General features: G+C 39.9%; 1 protein-coding gene across 2 annotated transcripts in view; it reads left to right on the top strand.

Moving 5' to 3' along the window:
- Positions 1 to 20938, top strand: part of gle1 (GLE1 RNA export mediator) — a 56646-nt gene that overhangs the window by 10857 nt on the left and 24851 nt on the right. Inside the window, exons 4-9 of one of the 2 annotated variants that reach the window (XM_061896118.1) lie at positions 3895 to 4092; positions 12774 to 12968; positions 17276 to 17410; positions 18802 to 18950; positions 20200 to 20260; positions 20336 to 20593. In XM_061896118.1, the coding sequence (XP_061752102.1) occupies positions 3895 to 4092; positions 12774 to 12968; positions 17276 to 17410; positions 18802 to 18950; positions 20200 to 20260; positions 20336 to 20593 (996 nt within the window). Of the gene's footprint in view, positions 1 to 3894; positions 4093 to 7420; positions 7644 to 12773; positions 12969 to 17275; positions 17411 to 18801; positions 18951 to 20199; positions 20261 to 20335; positions 20594 to 20938 lie in introns of those variants that run through there. The other variant, XM_061896128.1, reaches the window with a different exon arrangement.

Here is a 20938-nt window from a genome sequence, read left to right as displayed (position 1 = left end):
TACTATGGTTAAAAATGTAATTTCATGCCTTTTTGTTGGGTTTGTGGGCATGTGTTTGTTTTGAAGTGTCTCGATTGGTCTGTGAACGGATATAAGGAAGCTACTTCCGGGTATGAGGAAAATCTGTTTGATGCAATGAGAAGGGATAAAGAGAGCGACTGATGGTTACAAGGACTAAAAAGTGTCACAAGGACTTTCAGCGTTTGGGCCACAAGAGCCAGAAGATCACAATTTCCTCCTAAATGAAGCATGCAGGCCAACGAGGTATTTGTCATTTCTGTTTGTATTTTACTTCGGTAAATGTTTGAGCCACATGCTGTGATACGTTTGTAACGTGCTTTATTTTATTAACAGTTTTCACGGTGAATTGAAGTGAAAGAAAGCCTTCAATAAATCAGTTCAAGAAAGCCATTGTGTCAGTGCTATGTGGAGAGAGTTACACTATGTAAAGCGCTTTGAGTCACTAGAGAAAAAGCGCTATATAAACATAATTCACAATTCACTTCACTTGACTGCTCTGTGTTAAAAACAAAGAAACACCGGCTGTTTCTGGGTGCTAAAGACAGCTGCAATCCACCACTTTCCACCAACAGCATTGTTCTTTCTAGTCTCCTTTATTAATTGAAGAAATTGCAAAAGATTCAGCAACACAGATGTCCAAATTACTGTGTAATTATGCGATGAAAAGAGACGACTTTTAGCCTTTTTGCTCTCTGGCCATGCTCCCTCCACCCCAGCGGACAATGGCGTGGAACACCCCAGAGGCCATCACAGTGGATAGGTTTCTTTTACTTTTTATTCATAGCTAGTATGTAGAAATCTCTGGTTGTATCTGCTGCTTTAATGTAAATCTCTGGTTGTATCTGCTGCTTTAATGTCTTTAATGTCCTATGTGTTCTTTGATGTTTGATGTTTCCCTCTTACACACATGGAAGAGGGATGTGTACCATCCATCCATCCATCCATTTTCTACCGCTTATTCCCTTTCGGGGTTGCGGGGGGCGCTGGCGCCTATCTCAGCTACAATCAGGCGGAAGGCGGGGTACACCCTGGACAAGTCGCCACCTCATCGCAGGGCCAACACAGATAGACAGACAACATTCACACTCACATTCACACACTAGGGCCAATTTAGTGTTGCCAATCAACCTATCCCCAGGTGCATGTCTTTGGAGGTGGGAGGAAGCCGGAGTACCCGGAGGGAACCCACGCAGTCACGGGGAGAACATGCAAACTCCACACAGAAAGATCCCGAGCCTGGATTTGAACCCAGGACTGCAGGAGCTTCGTATTGTGAGGCAGACGCACTAACCCCTGGGATGTGTACCATGGCTCTGAATTGTGTACCATGGCTCTGAATTGTTGTTTTTTTCCCTTGGCCTCAGTCTGCACCTCCTCTCCAGGGCCCAGGCTAAGACCGATTAATTTTTTTAAATTTTTTTTCTATTTTAAATTTTTTTTTATTTTGTTTTAATCTTCTATTCCCCCTCCTTGTTTACCTGTATCTCATCTTTTTTGTAAGGGGCGCTGGAAGCCGGCAGACCCGTCAGCGATCCTGTTCTGTCTCCCTGTAATGTTTGTCTAAACTTGAATGGGATTGTGCTGAAAATTTTAATTTTCCTGAAGGAACTCTCCTGACGGAATAAATAAAGTACTATCTAATAAAGTACTATCTTAAGTGGGGCTGAGCTAATATTTCCTGACAGTCCGTGACGTCACGCGCACGCGACGTTTTCAACAAGAAACTCGGCGGGAAATTTTAAATTGCAATTTAGTCAACTAAAAAGGCCGTATTGGCATGTGTTGCAAGTTAATATATTTTATCATTGATATATAAACTATCAGACTGCGTGGTTGGCAGTAGTGGGTTTCAGTAGGCCTTTAAGTGTAACCCACAATACGGTTACATTTTATTTTTCCTATCAAAAATGTCTTTAAATTTCTCATTCCTGAAAAGAAACTTCCCTAACTAAAACATGTACGGAGCCACAAAGTTAAGATATGGAGGTTTTGTTTAGCAATGTCTTTGCCAACATTGGATTGCTTTTCGGCTCTATAATGAGTAAAACTCCAAACATAAATATTCTATGCGGTCCTCAGACCCTGTTGAATGTGTGCAGTATTGTGTGAAGCAGTACACTGTGTAGCTGCTGACTGAAGCACATTGTATAAATGTGATATAACGTTGTAGTTGGTTATAATAAATAAATACAATGTATAAATATTCAGTTCATATTTACATATAATGTGATTAAAAATGTATTTTATTTGGTAATTTCATGCATGTATTTGTTAACTTTATTTTTATTACAAAACCCATGTAAATTGGAGAGGAGCATATTTTGTTTCTGGTTTGGTCACATTGTTGGGGGGGGACAATTAATATGTGACGGAATAAGGGAAGCAGCATGAGACAGCAAACATTTGATGGAAGAGGTTAATGGAGTCTCGGCTGGAAAATAAACTTTATTCCCTCTGAGTTTGTGAGGCCAATGAGGTATGATTCTTTGTCATAATGCATGTGAAATCTACGTGTTTTATTTGATGTCAGACTAATTGTAAGTTCTGTTTTTTCTTATTCATTAGTTCTGACGGCATTTGTTCGGCATCCATCATTTGGGAGGAAAAGAAGGCGTGGCTGAAATAAATGTCTGTTTGAGGAAAAACGAACAACTTGAGCCTATATTAAGACCTCGGAGGGAGTAACACACTGATTGAAGCTTAGATAGATTAGATTAGATAGTACTTTATTTATTCCGTCAGGAGAGTTCCTTCAGGGAAATTACAATTTTCAGCACAATCCCATTCAAGATCAGACAAACATTAAAGGGAGACAGAACAGGATCGCTGACGGGTCTGCCGGCTTCCAGCGCCCCTTACAAAAAAAGATGAGATACAGGTAAACAAGGGGGGGGGGGGGGGGGGGGGGGGATAGAAGATTAAAATAAAATAAAAAAATCGGTCTTAGCCTGGGCCCTGGAGAGGGGGAGCAGATTGAGACCGAGGGAAAAAAACAACAACTCATAGCCATAGTACACATCCCTCTTACATGTGTGTAAGAGGGAAACATCAAACATCAAAGAACACAGAGGACATTAAAGACATTAAAGCAGCAGATACAACCAGACACTTCTACACACAGCTTTGAATAAAAAGTTAAAGAAACATATCCACTGTGGTGGCCTCTGCGGTGTTCCACGCCATCGTCCGCTGGGGTGGAGGGAGGATGGCCAGAGACAGGAGCAGACCCAACAAAGCAACCAGGACAGCCGACTCCACTCCCGGCCAGTGTCCAGTCCGCATGGATGAGCGAGGATACGTCCAAGGAGACTGAGGTGTCCGACACCTGCTCACCCAGTCAAGACACCGCGAAGCCTCTCCGTCCCAGCGCTCAGTGCCAGCTCCGCAGCCCTGTCCCCCTCATCCGCATCTCCTCCAGTCCCTCCAAAGCGACTCCGGTGTGGCAGAGACCCAGCAGCTGGTCTCCATGGCCAAAAGGCTCCCGGGAGGCAGATCCAGAAGTCCACAAAAAAAGCACCACAGAGGTCACGAAAGTGCCACCCCTTGTCACACAGTCCCAAAGGGTCCCGGACCAAAAGGCAAAAAAATATAATAACACATGAAAACAAGAGGGAAACACAAAAGGATGACACAAGAGCACAGAGCTCCTGCCTACAGCAGCCACTACAGCAGCGTCATCTTGGAAAAAAAGTGCACCAAAATAAAGACTGCAGAAACTATTAACACCTTTTTGTGAAATGATACATGTTTGATGCAATTACAGACCCCTGAGATGAATTTCCATAGTTCAGTTGAATGTGCGAGCCGTGTTTTTTTTCTACATGTTTACCCGTGTTTACTGTCATTACCTTAACACGCTTTTTACTTTTGTAGGATATTTTGGCCGGTTATGAGGAGATGCTCAACCTGTCCGTTGAGGCTGGAGAGATCCTGAAAAATCTCTGGTCCGAATCCCCTCAGAAGTGTGCTCTTTTGAGTCGGTCCAGTCCCGGGCTCGCTGCCTCCAGCCGACAGGTTGGTGACGCCACTGGCGAAGACAACACGGTGTCTGTAGCGGCCGAACAAAAACAGGCAAGTCAAGTTGTCTTTCCGTTAAGTGTAACCCACAGTACGGTTACATTTTTTTTTCCTATCAAAAATGTCTCTTTATTTTGCTTATCAGCAAAAACTGCATTTTTGCAGCAGACAAAAAATCACTGGTGTACTGAATACTACTAGTCTTAAGTAATGAGAATGTACACTTGAGAAAAACCATTCATGTGCTCAGTTTGCAGTAAAAGACTGCATACTGGCGAAAAAACATTCCTGTGCTCAGTTTTTCGTAAAAGATTCCCTATAAAGAAATTACACATGAGAATGCACATACACATGAGAAAAGGGACGGCGTGGCGCAGTGGGAGAGTGGCCGTGCGCAACCTGAGGGTCACTGGTTCAAATCCCACCTAGAACCAACCTCGTCACGTCTGTTGTGTCCTGAGCAAGACACTTCACCCTTGCTGCTCCTGATGGTTGCTGGTTGGCGCCTTGCATGGCAGCTCCCTCCATCAGTGTGTGAATGTGTGTGTGAATGGGTGAATGTGGAAGTACTGTCAAAGCGCTTTGAGTACCTTGAAGGTAGAAAAGCACTATACAAGTACAACCCATTTAATGCACACTGGAGAAAAAACATTCATGTGCTTAGTTTGTAGAAAGAGATTCACTAAGAAAGGAAATATGAAGACACACACTGTAGAAAAAGTGTGAGTTGAAGTGTGTGTGATGAAACATTGTTATATAAGTATTAGTGTAAGAAATACAAATGTGATGGTGAGAACAGCAGCAGAAAAAGAAGATGCAGGATGTTTGTCCTGTCAGACAAATCACATTGTTGATGTCCCAAATGATTTATGGAAAATAAAAAATTCCCTTCCAGAATCTCTACTCTTGTGTAATAGCAGAAATAGTATGACTTCAGCTTTGTTCAGCAATACACTTGAAAACAGTACAAATCTGCTCTCTTCATTTTATTTTATTCATTTTGTGGACACTTGAAAACTGATCATTTTCAAGTGCACTTACAAACATGCCAGTTTTTATACCCAATCATGGCACCCACCTGTTCCCAATTAGCCTGCACACCTGTGGGATGTTCCAAATAAGTGTTTGATGAGCATTCCTCAACTTTATCAGTATGTATTGCCATTTTCCCCACGTGTCAACACGTGTCACGTGTTGCTGGCATCAAACTCTAAAGTTAATGATTATTTGCACACAAAAAAAAAAGTTTATCAGTTTGAACATCAAATATGTTGTCTTTGTAGCATATTCAACTGAATATGGGTTGAAAATGATTTGCAAATCATTGTATTCCGTTTATATTTACATCTAACACAATTTCCCAACTCATATGGAAACGGGGTTTGTACTATCTTGTCAGCTGCAGCATAAGATGAGTATCTCTACTTGAAGGCCAGTAACTAGATTTAAAAAAGTCAACAGTTGGATCACTTATATAACACAATTTACATTCATCAGTCGGCCGAAACAGGACAAATGTCCAAAAATAAGCAAAGGGCTGCCAAAATAACGTGATTACTCACGGAAAAATGTTGCATTAATTTTGAACACATTTAGATTAATCATGCAATTTATTTTGACTGCTCGATCTCTTTTACTGTAACCGCTATACATGGGTTTTCGTTCGCAAAGGATTGTGGGTAATCTTTGCAGCAGCCGCCATCTTGTGTGTCGTAACTTCTTCGCCCGCGGAAGTTTTCTAAATATTATTTTTATTTCTGTATTATTATTTCTTATATATAGAGAGACAGACAGGCAGACAGACGGACATAAGACAGACAGACAGACATAAGACAGACAGACAGACATAAAAGATATACAGACAGACATAAAAGATATACAGAATGACATAAAAGACTGAAGTAAAAGACGGACAGACAGACATAAAAGACAGATATAAAAGACAAACACTGAAATAAAAGACAGACAGACATAAAAGACAGACAGACATGAAAGATATACAGAATGACATAAAAGACTGAAGTAAAAGACGGACAGACAGACATAAAAGACAGATATAAAAGACAGACGGACATGAAAGACATACAGATATAAAAGGGACATAAAAGACTGACCGACATAGAAGACAGACGGACAAAAGACAGACTGACATAAAACACTGACATTAAAAGACGGACTCACATAAAAAGACAGACGGACGTAAGACAGACAGACGGACATAAGACAGACAGACATAAAAGATATACAGACAGACATAAAATATATACAGACAGACATAAAAGACAGACAGACAGACATAAAAGACAGATATAAAAGACAAACAGACTAAAATAAAAGACAGACAGACAGACATAAAAGACAGACAGACATGAAAGACATACAGATATAAAAGGGACATAAAAGACTGACCAACATAGAAGACAGACGGACAAAAGACAGACTGACATAAAACACTGACATTAAAAGACAGACTCACATAAAAAGACAGACGGACATACATAAAGAACAGACAGGCATAAAGGACAGACAGACATAAAAGAGACGTAAAAGACAGACTGACATAAAAGAGAGACATAGATAAAAGACAGACATACAGACATAAAAGAAACATAAATGACGGACAGACAAAAAACATAAAAGACAGCCTGACATAAAAGACAGACAAGACAGACAGACATGAAAGACAAACAGACATAAAAGAAACATAAATGACGGACAGACAAAAAACATAAAAGACAGACTGACATAAAAGACAGACATAACAGACAAGACAGACGGACATGCAGACATGAAAGACAAACAGACATAAAAGAAACATAAAAGACTGACGGACAAAAACATAAAAGACAGACATACATAACAGACAAGACAGACAGACATTGAGGACAGACAGACATAAAAGACAGACATGCAGACATGACAGACAGACAGACATAAAAGAGATGTAAGACAGACAGACGTACAAGACAAACAGACATAAAAGACAGACAGCCAGACATAAAAGACAGACAGACAGCTAGATAGATACACACAGAGGGAGAGAGATTCATTTTTCTTTTTTTATTTTATTTATCTCCTTCATTGATGTGCATTTTTGATCAATAGACAATTAAAGTTTAGCAACTAAACACATATTTACACACCTGTACTTGAGAAGGAACAGGAGGAAGAACATCTACGCTATAGACAATAATAGACAGACAGAGAGATTGATATATATATAGCTGGATAGACAGAGAGAAAGAGAGCGATATAGATAGATTTGAATAATAAAATATAATAAGAGATCATACCTAATGACATACTCCAGTACAGTAGGTGGCGCTATGCACTTTCTGTACCGGAAGTACTGGCGGCTGCAACCCGCCAGAAAAGAAGAAAAAGCGCGTTTAAAAAAGAAAAACAGGCAAAGTAGAAGAAGATACAACTTATCTCTCGCGGATACACGACGTCTGCCTGCTTTTTCACCTTTTATTTGTCTTTTGACACCCTTTACGTCGTTCCACATGTCCAGCAAGCGTCAACGTTGGGAAACTTTGGATGCGCTCAAAAAGTCGCCGAAGGGAAATATCAACTTTGATCTTTTTTGGTCGGAGAGGGGTGAGGTAAGTCTCTCTAACTTAACTTAACTTAATGTTTCTTAACTTGGACAAACTGCCCTGGCTTTTATTTAAAGTTGACTTTCTCTGGACAGAAGTTGACTTTGTGCCACACTCCTCGTCCAAAGTGTGTTTTTAACCACCCTTGGCATCCAGTAAATATAAATGAGTGGATTATTATGATCATATACGATCTTTGTCAGCTGCAACATAAGATATTTATCTCTACTTGAATGGAAATGACAACGGTGTCGAAGGCCAGTAACTAGATTTAAAAAAGTAAACGGTTGGATCACTTATATAACACAATTTACCATCATAAGTCGGCAGAAACAGAACAAATGACCAAAAACATACAATGGGCTGCCAGAATTAAGAGTTGTGTGATTAATCACGGAAAAATTTCGCATTAATTTTGAACATATTTAGATTAATCCTGCCAATTATTTTGACTTTACGATCTCTTTTACGCAACCGCTATACATGGGTTTCCGTTCGCGAAGGATTGTGGGTAATCCGTGCAGCAGCCGCCATTCTATGTGTCGTAAACTCTTCGCCTGCGGAAGTTTTGTAAATATTATTTTTATTTTGTATTATTATTTGTATACACCTTTTATGTATAAAGTTCAACATTTACAAACAAACATATTGTAACGAACTGCTGGGTTTATGTTGTGTTCCTGAGTGAGAGATATTCAGAGTTCCGATTGTCATGAACGTACCACGCCTGTAAGGTGATTGGCGAAGCGGTCGTTGTTGCGGAAATGAGGGAGAGTATAGACTTTTTTTTTAAAGGCCTACTGAAATGAGATTTTCTTATTTAAACGGGGATAACAGGTCCATTCTATGTGTCATACTTGATCATTTTGTGATATTGCCATATTTTTGCTGAAAGGATTTAGTAGAGAACATCGACGATAAAGTTCGCAACTTTTGGTCGCTAATAAAAAAGCCTTGCCTATACTGGAAGTAGCAGATGATGACGTCACCGGTGTGAGGGCGTTGTCACGCCCAATTTCTTTCCCCCCTTCAAACACCTTCCCCACCCATTTACTTATCGGGGTCATGATTAATACAGACGTTTTGTTACCGCTATATCATACAAATATAACGCTATATCTTAAAAATACAGATGTTTTGTTAACGCTATATTATAAAAAAATGTTAAAAACAATTTACAAACACAAGCTATGGGATGACTCATTTACTTCCGGGGTCACGTTTCCTCTTATGTCATCCCATAGCTTGTGTTTGTAATTTGTTTTTTTTGTTTTTTTATAATATAGCGTTAACAAAAGTCTGTATTTTTATAATATAGCGTTAACAAAACGTCTGTATTACTCATGACCCTGGAAGTAAATGGGGGGGAAGGTTTTTGTAGGGAGAAGAAATTTGGCATGACAGCTCCTCACATTGTTTATAATGTGAGCCTCCAGCAGCAAGAGCTATTCGGACCGAGAAAGCGACAATTTCCCCATTAATTTGAGCGAGGATGAAAGATTTGTGGATGAGGATATTGATAGTGAAGGACTACAAAAAAATAAAAATAAAATAAAGTTACATTGGGAGCGATTCATATGTTTTTAAACACATTTACTAGGATAATTCTGGGAAATCCCTTATTTTTCTATTGTGTTGCTAGTGTTTTAGTGAGTTAAATAGTACCTGATAGTCGGAGGGGTGTGTCCACGGGTGTGTTGACGCCAGTGTCTGAGAGAAGTCACGGCAGCTGCGTGGATGGCGCAATCTCCGGTAAGAGGCGACTTTTTACCACAATTTCCTCACCAAAACCTGCCGGTTGACAAGTGGTCGGGAACCATGTTCGCTTGACCGCTCTGATCCATAGTAAGGTTTCACCGCCGGGAATTTTAAACAAAAAAAACACTGGTTGTTTGTGTGGCTAAAGGCTAAAGCTTCCCACCTCTATCTTTCTACTTTGACTTCTCCATTATTACTTGAACAAATTGCAAAAGATTCAGCAACACAGATGTCCAGAATACTGTGTAATTGCGCGGTGAAAAGAGACGACTTTTAGCCGCAAGTGATGCTGCGCTAATATGTTTCCTCCAACCAATAACGTCACAAACACTCGTCATCATTCCGTGACATTTTCAACAGGAAACTCCGCGGGAAATGTAAAATTGTAATTTAGTCAACTAAACCGGCCGTATTGGCATGTGTTGCAATGTTAATATTTCATCATTGATATATAAACTATCAGACTGCGTGGTCGGTAGTAGTGGGTCTCAGTAGGCCTTTAATTTTTTAATTTTTTTTTAAAAATTTTATCGAGCAGCAAACATACATCTACAATTCACACAAATGTCAATGCTCGGTTGGTAGAGCGGCCGTGCCAGCAACTTGAGGGTTGCAGGTTCGATTCCCGCTCCCGCCATCCTAGTCACTGCCGTTGTGTCCTTGGGCAAGACACTTTACCCACCTGCTCCCAGTGCCGCCCACACTGGTTTAAATGTAACTTAGATATTGGGTGTCACTATGTAAAGCGCTTTGAGTCACTAGAGAAAAGTGCTATATAAATATAATTCACTTCACTTCACTTCCTACATCGAGGAAATAAAAAAACAAAGCAAGTAGAGAGTAACTATACCAAAAAATATGAAAGAATGAATAAATAAGACAAAAAGGGCTACCTGAATCACTTTAAATGTTTTTAACAAATACATCAATTTAAGGGCTTTTGTATTCTTAATCATTCTCCAAGATTTGATGATAATTGTAACACAGTAAGCCAATTAGAAAAGGCCTTACTTTCATAAATCAACATTTATGTAGAAAAAATGTTTCTCTGGTGCATAATAATGTTAACATTTCTATGTTAGTCGTTTATTAAAAATACCAAATTTGATCTCTTCTATAGAGAATGGTGACATCGCCAAACTTGTTTCTCAGCCAATTTCTGATCTCCTCCCAAAACACACTTACAGTATCACATGGACACACTTGCAGTATCACATTCCACAAACACATGATTGACATCCTCTACAGCTCCACATATATAACATCCGTCAACCTCCATGTTAAATTTAAGTTTCAAAAAATCCTTTGAGGGGTATATGTCATTAATAATTTTTAATTGTATTTCTTTAATTTTGGGAGGAATTGGGTATGTAATATATCTTGTCCTTATTTTCCTTAAATAAATGATAAATGGGTTGTACTTGTATAGCGCTTTTCTACCTTCAAGGTACTCAAAGCGCTTTGACACTACTTCCACATTTACCCATTCACACACTGATGGAGGGAGCTGCCATGCAAGGCGCTAACCAGCACTCATCAGGAGCAAGGGTGAAGTGTCTTGCTCAGGACACAACGGACGGGACGAGGTTGGTACTAGGTGGGATTTGAATAAGGGACCCTCGGGTTGCGCACGGCCACTCTCCCACTGCGCCACACAGTCCCGTAGCTGTATATTATTTCACTAAAACTGGCCTCATATATTTGTTGGACCATTTTTCATTACAGAAATAAACAGGGCTAGGATTTGAATATAATACATCCTGAGTCACCATAGACGTGCTTGTGGAATGAACGATCCAAGTTGAGCTCTATTAGCATAGGTTGCTCAATAAAAGTTTAAAAAGAGCGTCATACTTTGTGTGCACTTCTTCTGGACGCCACAATATGAACAAGGAGAATTATAACAAGTACAAAAACTGTACAATTCAGCGCCAAGGGCTTGTTAATGCAATAAAGTAGGGATGCACCGATTAATCGGTAACCGAATATATTCGGCCGAATATGGCAAAAAAAGCCGTCTTCGGTGGAATGAGTTAAGAACAAGGCCGAATAGTGGCGTGTGACGCAATTTTTTGACGCGGTGACGCAATCAACCAACGTGCGGTGACGTTGGGATATGTTGTGTACCTGTATAAGTGTATGAGGTTACAAGCACACACTTATTGAGTTTTAGTGGGTCCTCTGTTTACATTATTAGCCTGTTGTGTAGGTTACCTGTATAAGTGTAAGAGGTTATAAGCACACACTTAATTGAGATTTACTTGAGCCTTCTGTTTACATTATTAGCATATCTACTGTGGCTAAGGAGACTTTTGCCAAAAGGATAATATTTAATTTGTTGTTGGTTTATCCACTTTAATGCACTTTATTTTTTTTTGGAATGCATGTTTTGTTTGAAGGCCTAATATAAATGAAAAACTTTGTGCTTTTTTTGAAAAGCAAAGGCTACTGGAATATTTAAAAAAATGTCAGTATTCAATAAAAAATTACTTTATTTGAAAAACATGTCTAAATATTTATTCTAGGCTATTTATGCTATATAAAAAAAGTTGTGAAAAACTGCATTCATTATTCGGCCTTCAGCCAAGCGTTTAAGTTTTATTCGGCTTCGGCCACAAATTTTCATTTCAGTGCATCCCTACGATAAAGTCATTATAGTAGAATGTAAAATGTATATATGTCGTAATCTCTATAGTTAGGCTCACACAAGTACTGTAAATCGTTTAAATTTGGAGCATGGCATCCTAGTTTTCACAGCTTTTTGGTTGTTAGAGGTAGAAAGCGTTTTAAGGTAAAGTTCTAACTCTATTTTTAAAAGCACAAAAACAGGTCGGGTATTGAGAACTTTACATGTCTTAAAATAAAACTTTAGCCAATAGTGCTATGAGGTTGCAAAGGTCAAATTCCTTTAAAAAAAAAAAAAAAGTTCCCATACGGTTTTCTAAATATTTTTCACACTATAGAAATTGTATGTTTTGTATTTCCAAATGAAATACGAGTTTTTTTTAATTTCCCAGTCCTGAAAAGAAACTTCCCTAACTAAAACATGTACTGAGCCACAAAGTTAAGATATGGAGGTTTTGTTGAGCATGTCTTTGCCAACATTGGATTGCTTTTCCGCTCTATAATGAGTAAAACTCCAAGACCCTGTTGAATGTGTGCAGTATTGTGTGAAGCAGTACACTGATTAAAGTGCACCAAAATAGAGACTGCAGAAACTATTAACACTTTTTGTGAAATGATACATGTTTGATGCAATTACAGACCCCTGAGATGAATTTTCGTAATTCTGTTCAATGTGCGATCCGTGTTTTTTTTTTTTCCACATGTTTACCTGTGTTTCCTGTCATTACCTTAACACGCTTTTTACTTTTGTAGGATATTTTGGCCGGTTATGAGGAGATGCTCAGCCTGTCCGCTGAGGCTGGAGAGATCCTGAAAAATCTCTGGTCCGAATCCCCTCAGAAGTGTGCTCTTTTGGAGTCCAGTCCTGGGCTCGCTGCCTCCAGCCGACAGGTTGGTGACGCCACTGGCGAAGACAACACGGTGTCTGTAGCGGCCGAACAAAAACAGGCAAGTCAAGTCTTCTTTCCGTTAAGTGTAACCCACAGTACAGTTACATTTTTTTTTCCTGTCAAAAATGTCTCTTTATTTTGCTTATCAGCTAAAACTGCATTTTGCAGCAGACAAATAATCACTACTAGTCTTAAAGGAGAACTGTACTTTTTATTTATTTTGCCTATCATTCACAATCCTTCTATGAGACAAGAACACGTTTTTCTTTTTTTAATGCGTTCTAACTAGTGGATATATGCTAGTAAAGGTCAGCTAACAACAAAGCCAATGGTACTTCCTCTATTTTGCATATTATTTGCTCTGAAAAAACATCCAGAAACCTGCAACAACGTTTTATACACATTCATGATAATACGTAATTACGCATTTTGGTCACTTTAAGCATACCGTGGTGTCGTCAATTACACCAGTGTTTTTCAACCACTGTGCCGTGAGATATTGTTTGGTGTGCCGTGGGAGATTGTCAATTTCACCTAATTGGGTTAAAAAAAAAAAGTTTTGCAAACCAGTAATTATAACCCACAAATGTGCCGCTGTTGAGTGTCTGTGCTGTCGAGAGCTCGACAGAGTAACCCTGTAATACTCTTTCATATCGGTAGGTGGCAGCAGGTAGCCTTGTAGATATCAAGAATATTGTCCGGTTCAAACACTGATGACATCTATTAAACAAGACAAGAAGCGAGGAATTAAACAGAGACAGAATTCAATTGGGCTCAATTGAGGAGAAATGTCTGGACTGTACTCTTTGTACGGTCCCACCATGCTCTGATACAAGATTGTACGCCTCGTCTTTTATTTGGACTTTCTCTTGATTACGTGGCAACAGCTGTTTCTAAGAGAGGGGTTGTCGTAAACAGCCGTCCCCTTTGGTTACAAAACAGTTCAAAGAAAAGGTCAGAGACAGAATTCAATTTGGCTCAATTGAGGAGAAACGTCTGGACTGTACTCTTTGTACGGTCCCACCATGCTCTGATACAAGATTGTACACCTCCTCTTTTATTTGGACTTTCTCTGCTTACATGGCAACAGCTGTTTCTAAGAGAGGGGTTGTCGTAAACAGCCATCGCCTTTGGTTACAAAACAGTTCAAAGAAAGGACCTGCCAGTCAGGCGCTTTGTAGATCTCGGGTAAAGACAAAATCTTCCTGTGGATTACAAGACATCAAAGAAACTGACACCCTCATGTCGCTCCCCATCCTACACAGTGGAGTTTTACGAGCCTTTCGCTTGGTTGGATCAAAGACCGCTTTTGTTCTCTCGCAAGGCGAGCTGAATTCAATGTAACACAAAGTTTTGTGACAACTTAGATACAATTATTCTGACAAACATAGTTTGTCATCATCACAATATGCGGTAGGCAGCATGCAGGTAAAAAGGTATCTAATACTTAAACCAAAAATAAATAAAAGGTGAGTGCTGCTAAGAAAATGCATTGAAGCTTACAGATGGCTATGCAAAACGAAACTAAAACTGAACTGGCTGCCAAGTAAACAAAAATAGAATGCTGGAAGACAGCAAAGACTTACATCGTTTGGAGCAGATGGCATCCACAAAGTACATCCGTACATGGCATGACAATCAATAATGTCCCCACAAAGAAGGATAACGTCCGCACAACTGAAATAGTCTTGATTGCGAAAACAAAGCAGGTGCGGGGAATAACACTCAAAAGGAAGGCATAAAACTGTTACAGAGAAACCAACAAAACAGGAAGGGCCACCAAAATAACAGCGCAAGACAGGAACTAGCACTACACACTTGAAGACAACAACAAACTCAAAATAAGGCACAAAAACGTGGTGGAGTTTCATTTTTTAACTTATTCTGCTGTTGGTGTGCCTTTGTATTTTTTTACTTAAAGAAGATGTGCCTTGGCTCAAAAAAGGTTGAAAAACACTGATTTACACAGATGCACCACAAAGTTCGTTTTTTCCTTCAACAACAGCACGACTCATAATGACAGACAACAAAGACTACTTTGGAACAATTGATGATCCGGAAACTTATATTTTTGAGCCTGAATATAAGGAGGATGAAGCTGAGCTACGAGTTTGAAAAGCTGTGTGCTAAACCAGATACAGCCTTAGTGAAGCACTGGTTATAAAACTGGTTTTAAAAGCCAAAAACCGCGGTCCATAAGGATGTTTTTTCCCGTTCAGAGTGGAGCGAACGCTGTACGTTGCATCTGTACTTTCCACAATGAAGACATCTAACAAGCGATTGCCTACATTTTTTTTACTTTGTGGATTATTTGGGATTTGTGAGTTGTGATATCTCCCTCTGTTATGAAAGTTTATGGAACATAATTGCGAAGGAGCTGCGGCTATGCTGCACATGTGCATATACCGCATTTTCAGAGTATAAGTCGCTCCGGAGTATAAGTCGCACCTGCCGAAAATGCATAATAAAGAAGGGAAAAAAACATATATTAGTTGCACTGGGGTATAAGTCGCATTTTTGGGGGAAATTTATTTGATAAAACCCAACACCAAGAATAGACATTTGAAAGGCAATTTAAAATAAATAAAGAATAGTGAACAACAGGCTGAATAAGTGTACGTTATATGAGGCATAAATAACCAACTGAGAAGGTGCCTGGTATGTTAAAGTAACATATTATGGTAAGAGTCATTCAAATAACTATAACATATAGAACATGCTATACGTTTACCAAACAATCTGTCACTCCTAATCACTAAATCCCATGAAATCTTATACGTCTAGTCTCTTATGTGAATTAGCTAAATAATATTATTTGATATTTTACGGTAATGTGTTGATTGTCCCCCAAGGCAGTATACTAGGACCTTTGCTGTTCCTAATGTACGTAAATAACATGCCATCAGCATGCCACTGTGAATTGTTCCTGTTTGCGGATGACTCGGCCCTGCTGGTATCCGGCAAGGACAAGTCACAGGTGGAACAAATCCTCAGTGCTGAACTCCTTAATATTTGCACCTGGCTCGCTGACAACAAGCTATCCATACACTTAGGTAAAACGGAATCCATCCTATTTGGATCCCATATCAACCTTAAGAAGGTCAGTGACTTCACTATAAAAGTGGGTGACATTGTTATCACCAGGAAGGATGAGATCACCTACCTAGGTTCCATTCTAGAGGCTAATCTTTCCTGTGATAAAATGGCGACCAAGGTGATCAAAAAGGTCAACCAAAGAACGAGATTCCTCTACAGAATCTCCTCTCTGGTCAACAAAAGCACCTTGAGGATTCTAGCGGGAACTCTCATTCAACCCTTCTTCGGTTACGCTTGCACCTCCTGGTACCCCAGCACCTCCAAAACCCTCAAATCTAGACTCCAAACATCCCAGAATAAGCTAGTCCGGTTACTTTTAGACCTCCACCCCAGATCACACCTCAATCCAACCCACTTCTCCAAAGTGGGCTGGTTCAGGGTGGAGGACAGAGTAAAACAACTTGCACTGAGCCTAGTCTATAAAATCCGCTACACCTCCTTGATACCGAAGTACATATCAAACTACTTCCTTAATGACCGCCATAACCACAACACCAGGGGGAGCCCCACAAACCACGTTAAACCCAGATTCCGATCTAACAAAGGTTTCAACTCATTCTCTTTCTATGCCACATCAATGTGGAATACACTCCCAACAGGTATAAAAGTAAGTGCATCTCTATATTCCTTCAAAACCGCTCTAAAACAAACCTCCAGGCAACTTCAACACTTTACTAATACCCTCCTCCATTCACATCCCATCTCCCCGGATTATAAACAACTCAAATGTACTTCTAATGTATATACTTGTTCTTATGCTATGTGAACTCACTATGTTCTCTGCTGGCTGTACATATCCTACTAAATAAGACCTACACTGTTTCAATGTCCACATTTCTCTGTTGATGCAATTATTGATGACTGAAGTACTGATATCAACCAAAGCTCCTCATCCCACCTCTCGGATTGTAAATAATGTAAATAATTCAATGTACATACTATGATGATTAACTTGTGTGATGAATGTATTATATTTGTACCATGAATTGATTAACGTGGACCCCGACTTAAACAAGTTGAAAAACTTATTCGGGTGTTACCATTTAGTGGTCAATTGTACGGAATATGTACTGTACTGTGCAATCTACTAATAAAAGTATCAAGGAATCAATCAATTGATAATTTCACACACAAGTCGCTCCTTAGTATAAGTCGCACTTGGCCAAACTATGAAAAAAAAACTGCGACTTATAGTCCGAAAAATACGCTAAGCGCATGCAGATATGATGCTAATCTCTTGAATTTTTGCATCTCTTTTCCTCTCATCAGATCGCAAGCGAGAGCGAGCAGAATGTGGAGGAAAGTTCCACGCCTCCGCCGACCGTCTCCCTACGCTCCTTTGAAGCCAGGGTAATTGCTGGACAAATCTCCCAGTATGAAGAGGCTTACCGTCAAAAAGCAAGGGTGAGCTTGATCTTCCGCATGAACGCACTTTTCCCATGAATGTATTTTATTGTGTATTGAAGTATTGGTTCTATAATTAAGAGACAAAACACTTGCATTTCAAATCCGCCCCACCCGCTGAAACAAATTTAAAAATGATTTAATCCGTGATCGGCCCTCCCGAAACAGCACAATTTTAACATAACGTACATTTTTCTAAGAAAAACTAACGTTTAGATCAGGCCTGGGTAAATATTTTAACTCGGGGCCAAATTTAGAGAAAAAAATTTGTCTGGAGGCCGGTACATCTAATTTTAGAACACTTAAGATGTCTCACAATAATGGCTGATTGAATGCTAAAAACGTTATGACAGACCGTCTTCAAAAACGGAATTAAATTTAAATATTTTACTGAATGAGACACCCAGAATGTGCATGAAAATAAAGAATGTGGGATTTACAATATTAACTATGAACAATAAAACACTGAATATTGACAACATTTGACATATTTTACAATCAAGCGAAACTTAACAAAAATGCAAAAAACACAGCGAAATATGAACATGAATGGTAAAAAAAAAAACCACACCTACAATCTGTTACATCTGATATATCGCAAAGCTTTAGAACTTTGTTGTAAAAATCTCCCTCCGCGTCTGTCCCTGACACCCACATTTCAGGCTCACTTTTTGGAAACACTCTGTGGAAACGCTCCCTACCCACACTGCTTGGTGCCTTGTTTTCATATTACAAGTAATGACTTCTGTTTCCTGCTCGATACCTGCTAGCTTCCACGCTAGGCTCGTTATTTTCTAGCTCCCATGCTAGCTCTTTTAGTTTGTCGGCCTCGTGCGCATCCTTTGTTAGTACCTTTTTGTTTGTTCTTATTCTATTATTTTAATTAAATCATGTTTTCTGCCGCCTCCTCTGCATCTTGGGGTTTGTCACAAACTTACTTTGACAACTTTTTTTCTAATGGAATTGATGGATTTAAACAAATTGTTGCTGCCCTGCTGCGCATGTTCTTATTGGTCTGTTTTTCTAAAACAGTGGGCGTCGTCGTTCTCGCTAACCCAAGGGCGTCAAACTCCTTTTCATCGTGGGCCACATCGCAGATACCAAAGCCCTCAGAGGGCCGCTTCATGATAATATTACACAACTTCCATTTCGTTGGATTATTATCATTGTTTACTAACAAACTAATGGAAAACCTGCCTCGGGATCAATAGTCAGAGTGACAACTTCACTTCAGCTAGTGTAGAATGTTCAATAGAAACAGGTTTGAATGAAACAAAGGCAAGGAATACAGTAGGACCGGGATTCAAAAGGCACTATTTGTTGCGGTTTACCTGAGCTAAACTCCGGTTTGACACCTAATGGTTCTAACCTAAACCTTTGTTGTGGTTCAGATCATTTTCAGAGGGCATCAGCAGAAGATGGAGGACATGGTAACTCAGCTGGCAAACGCCCAGTTGGAGCAGATGAAACGCTACGAAGAGCGAATGGAGTTGAAGCGGAGGCAGGAGTACCAGCGCATAAGTGACATGATGGAACAAGAGTGAGATGACTTTTTTTTTCATCAAAAAAAATATGTACAGTCCATCATGTTTCTGGCTTGCTTTAACAGAGAGAGACAGGAATTTTTAGACAGGAATGTTGCGACATTTCCTAAAAGTTTCATGAAAATCCAGCCATAACTTTTTGAGCTATGTTGCTAACTAACTGGCAAACCCTGGTGATCCTTTGTTATACTTTTTTAATGATTGACGAGTCTTATAATTCTGACACACGTACGAGCAAGACCAAAGGACTTCAGGGACATTATCTTTCTGTCTCTCAATACAATAAACCTACCATAAATATGTTGGTGTTTTTGTAAACTTTAAACTTTTTAACACACTAAGGCAGGGGTAGGGAACCTGTGGCTCTTTTGATAACTGCATCCGGCTCTCGGATAAATCTGAGCTGAGACTGTTAAAAATAATGTTCAAAATATAAAACATGCTCATGCATTTGAATCCATCCGTCCTTTTTTCTACCGCACTTGTTCAAGAAGTTGCAATAAGGGTAAGAAGTGATTTATTTATTATCGGTTAGTTTAGGGTTTGCCCTCCTGGGGGTTCTTCAGACCACCAAGCACTGACATGAGAGCCTTTTTCACTGCTACAATATTTTTTTATTTTTCACTAAGTCTCTCAGTTGCTTTCCAGCAATTGTCTTTTTCCTCTTTCGTTCTCGCTCGCACTCTGGCTCCAGCCCCAACCCCGTCTCTCCTCCTGGCTGCTGCTTATCAATTAGATAAAAAGGACCAGGTGGGCCTTCTATGCACCTGTTGCTGATTTAGAGGCTGGTCCTGGCAACAACCCGCTTCGCTGCAGTCGCGCAGGCCACACCCCCTCCACAGTTAGCTTCAGGATAACAATGTTGATACAAAGAATAAGAGACCTATTATAATCTAGAAATGTTGGTCTTACTTAAAAATGCACGCATTCAGTTCAGTGTTGAAAAAAATATTATACGGCTCTCACGGAAATACATTTTAATATATTTGGATTCTTGGCTCTCTCAGCCAAAAAGGTTCCCGACCCCTGCACTAAGGGGATCAAATGAACAAAAAGTGCTTTCCTGCTTCGGTATTTTCTTTCAAACTCTTGCTTCTGTTACTCATAAGTCCTGTGGCTTTACGTGTGCTGCAGTCGCCGCTATTAACACTAGATCTTTGCTTAGCAGCACAACCTGCTTCGGGGATCAAATACTTATTTTCCCTGACTTCCACAATAATGTTTTTTCAATGTTTCGTACTGTAGAACCAAAGAGAGCATTGGCCGTCAGGAGAAGCTCAAGGAAGAGCAGCGCCACAGACTGAAGGTACACTACAATCCACTTTGAAATACATGGTGAATGTATCTTCACATCTCACTGACTTGTCCACCTGGCCCAAAGATCCTCAACCTCCGCGTGAGGGAGGCGGAGCAGCAGCGTCTAAGGGAGGCGGAGCTGGAGCGACAGCGGCAGACCGAAGGCAAAGAGCGGCTGCGGAACCTCAACTCCATTCAAGAGGAGATCCTGCAGCTCAACCAGCTTCTAGAGTCCTCCACCCAGAACAAGACCACGGCGCACCCAAGCAGCGTCGGCAAGTACAACACCCGTGGGAACCAGTTTTGCTCCCAGGTGTCCGAGGTGGTTCAAAAGACGGCGGAAGTGAGTGTAGTGTTTATTTATTTTTTTTAAATGAAGTTCAAAATGCATCATTTATTTAACACAGGTTTAAACCTTTTCCACTAAATAAGACTGAAACGCTCAGATTTAAAGGGGAACATTATCACCAAACCTATGCAAGCGTCAATATATACCTTGATGTTGCAGAAAAAAGACCATGTATTTTTTTAACCGATTTCCGAACTCTAAATGGGTGAATTTTGGCAATTTAAACGCCTTTCTGTTTATCGGTCTTTTAGCGATGACGTCAGAACGTGACGTCACCGAGGTAACACACCCGCCATATTCATTTTCACATTACAAACACCGGGTCTCAGCTCTGTTATT

The sequence above is a fragment of the Nerophis ophidion genome, linkage group LG01, assembly GCF_033978795.1.
Source record: "Nerophis ophidion isolate RoL-2023_Sa linkage group LG01, RoL_Noph_v1.0, whole genome shotgun sequence".
NCBI lineage: Eukaryota > Metazoa > Chordata > Actinopteri > Syngnathiformes > Syngnathidae > Nerophis > Nerophis ophidion.
The sequence above is the reverse complement of the archived record's forward strand: the minus strand, read 5'-3'. Positions and strand labels throughout refer to the sequence as shown.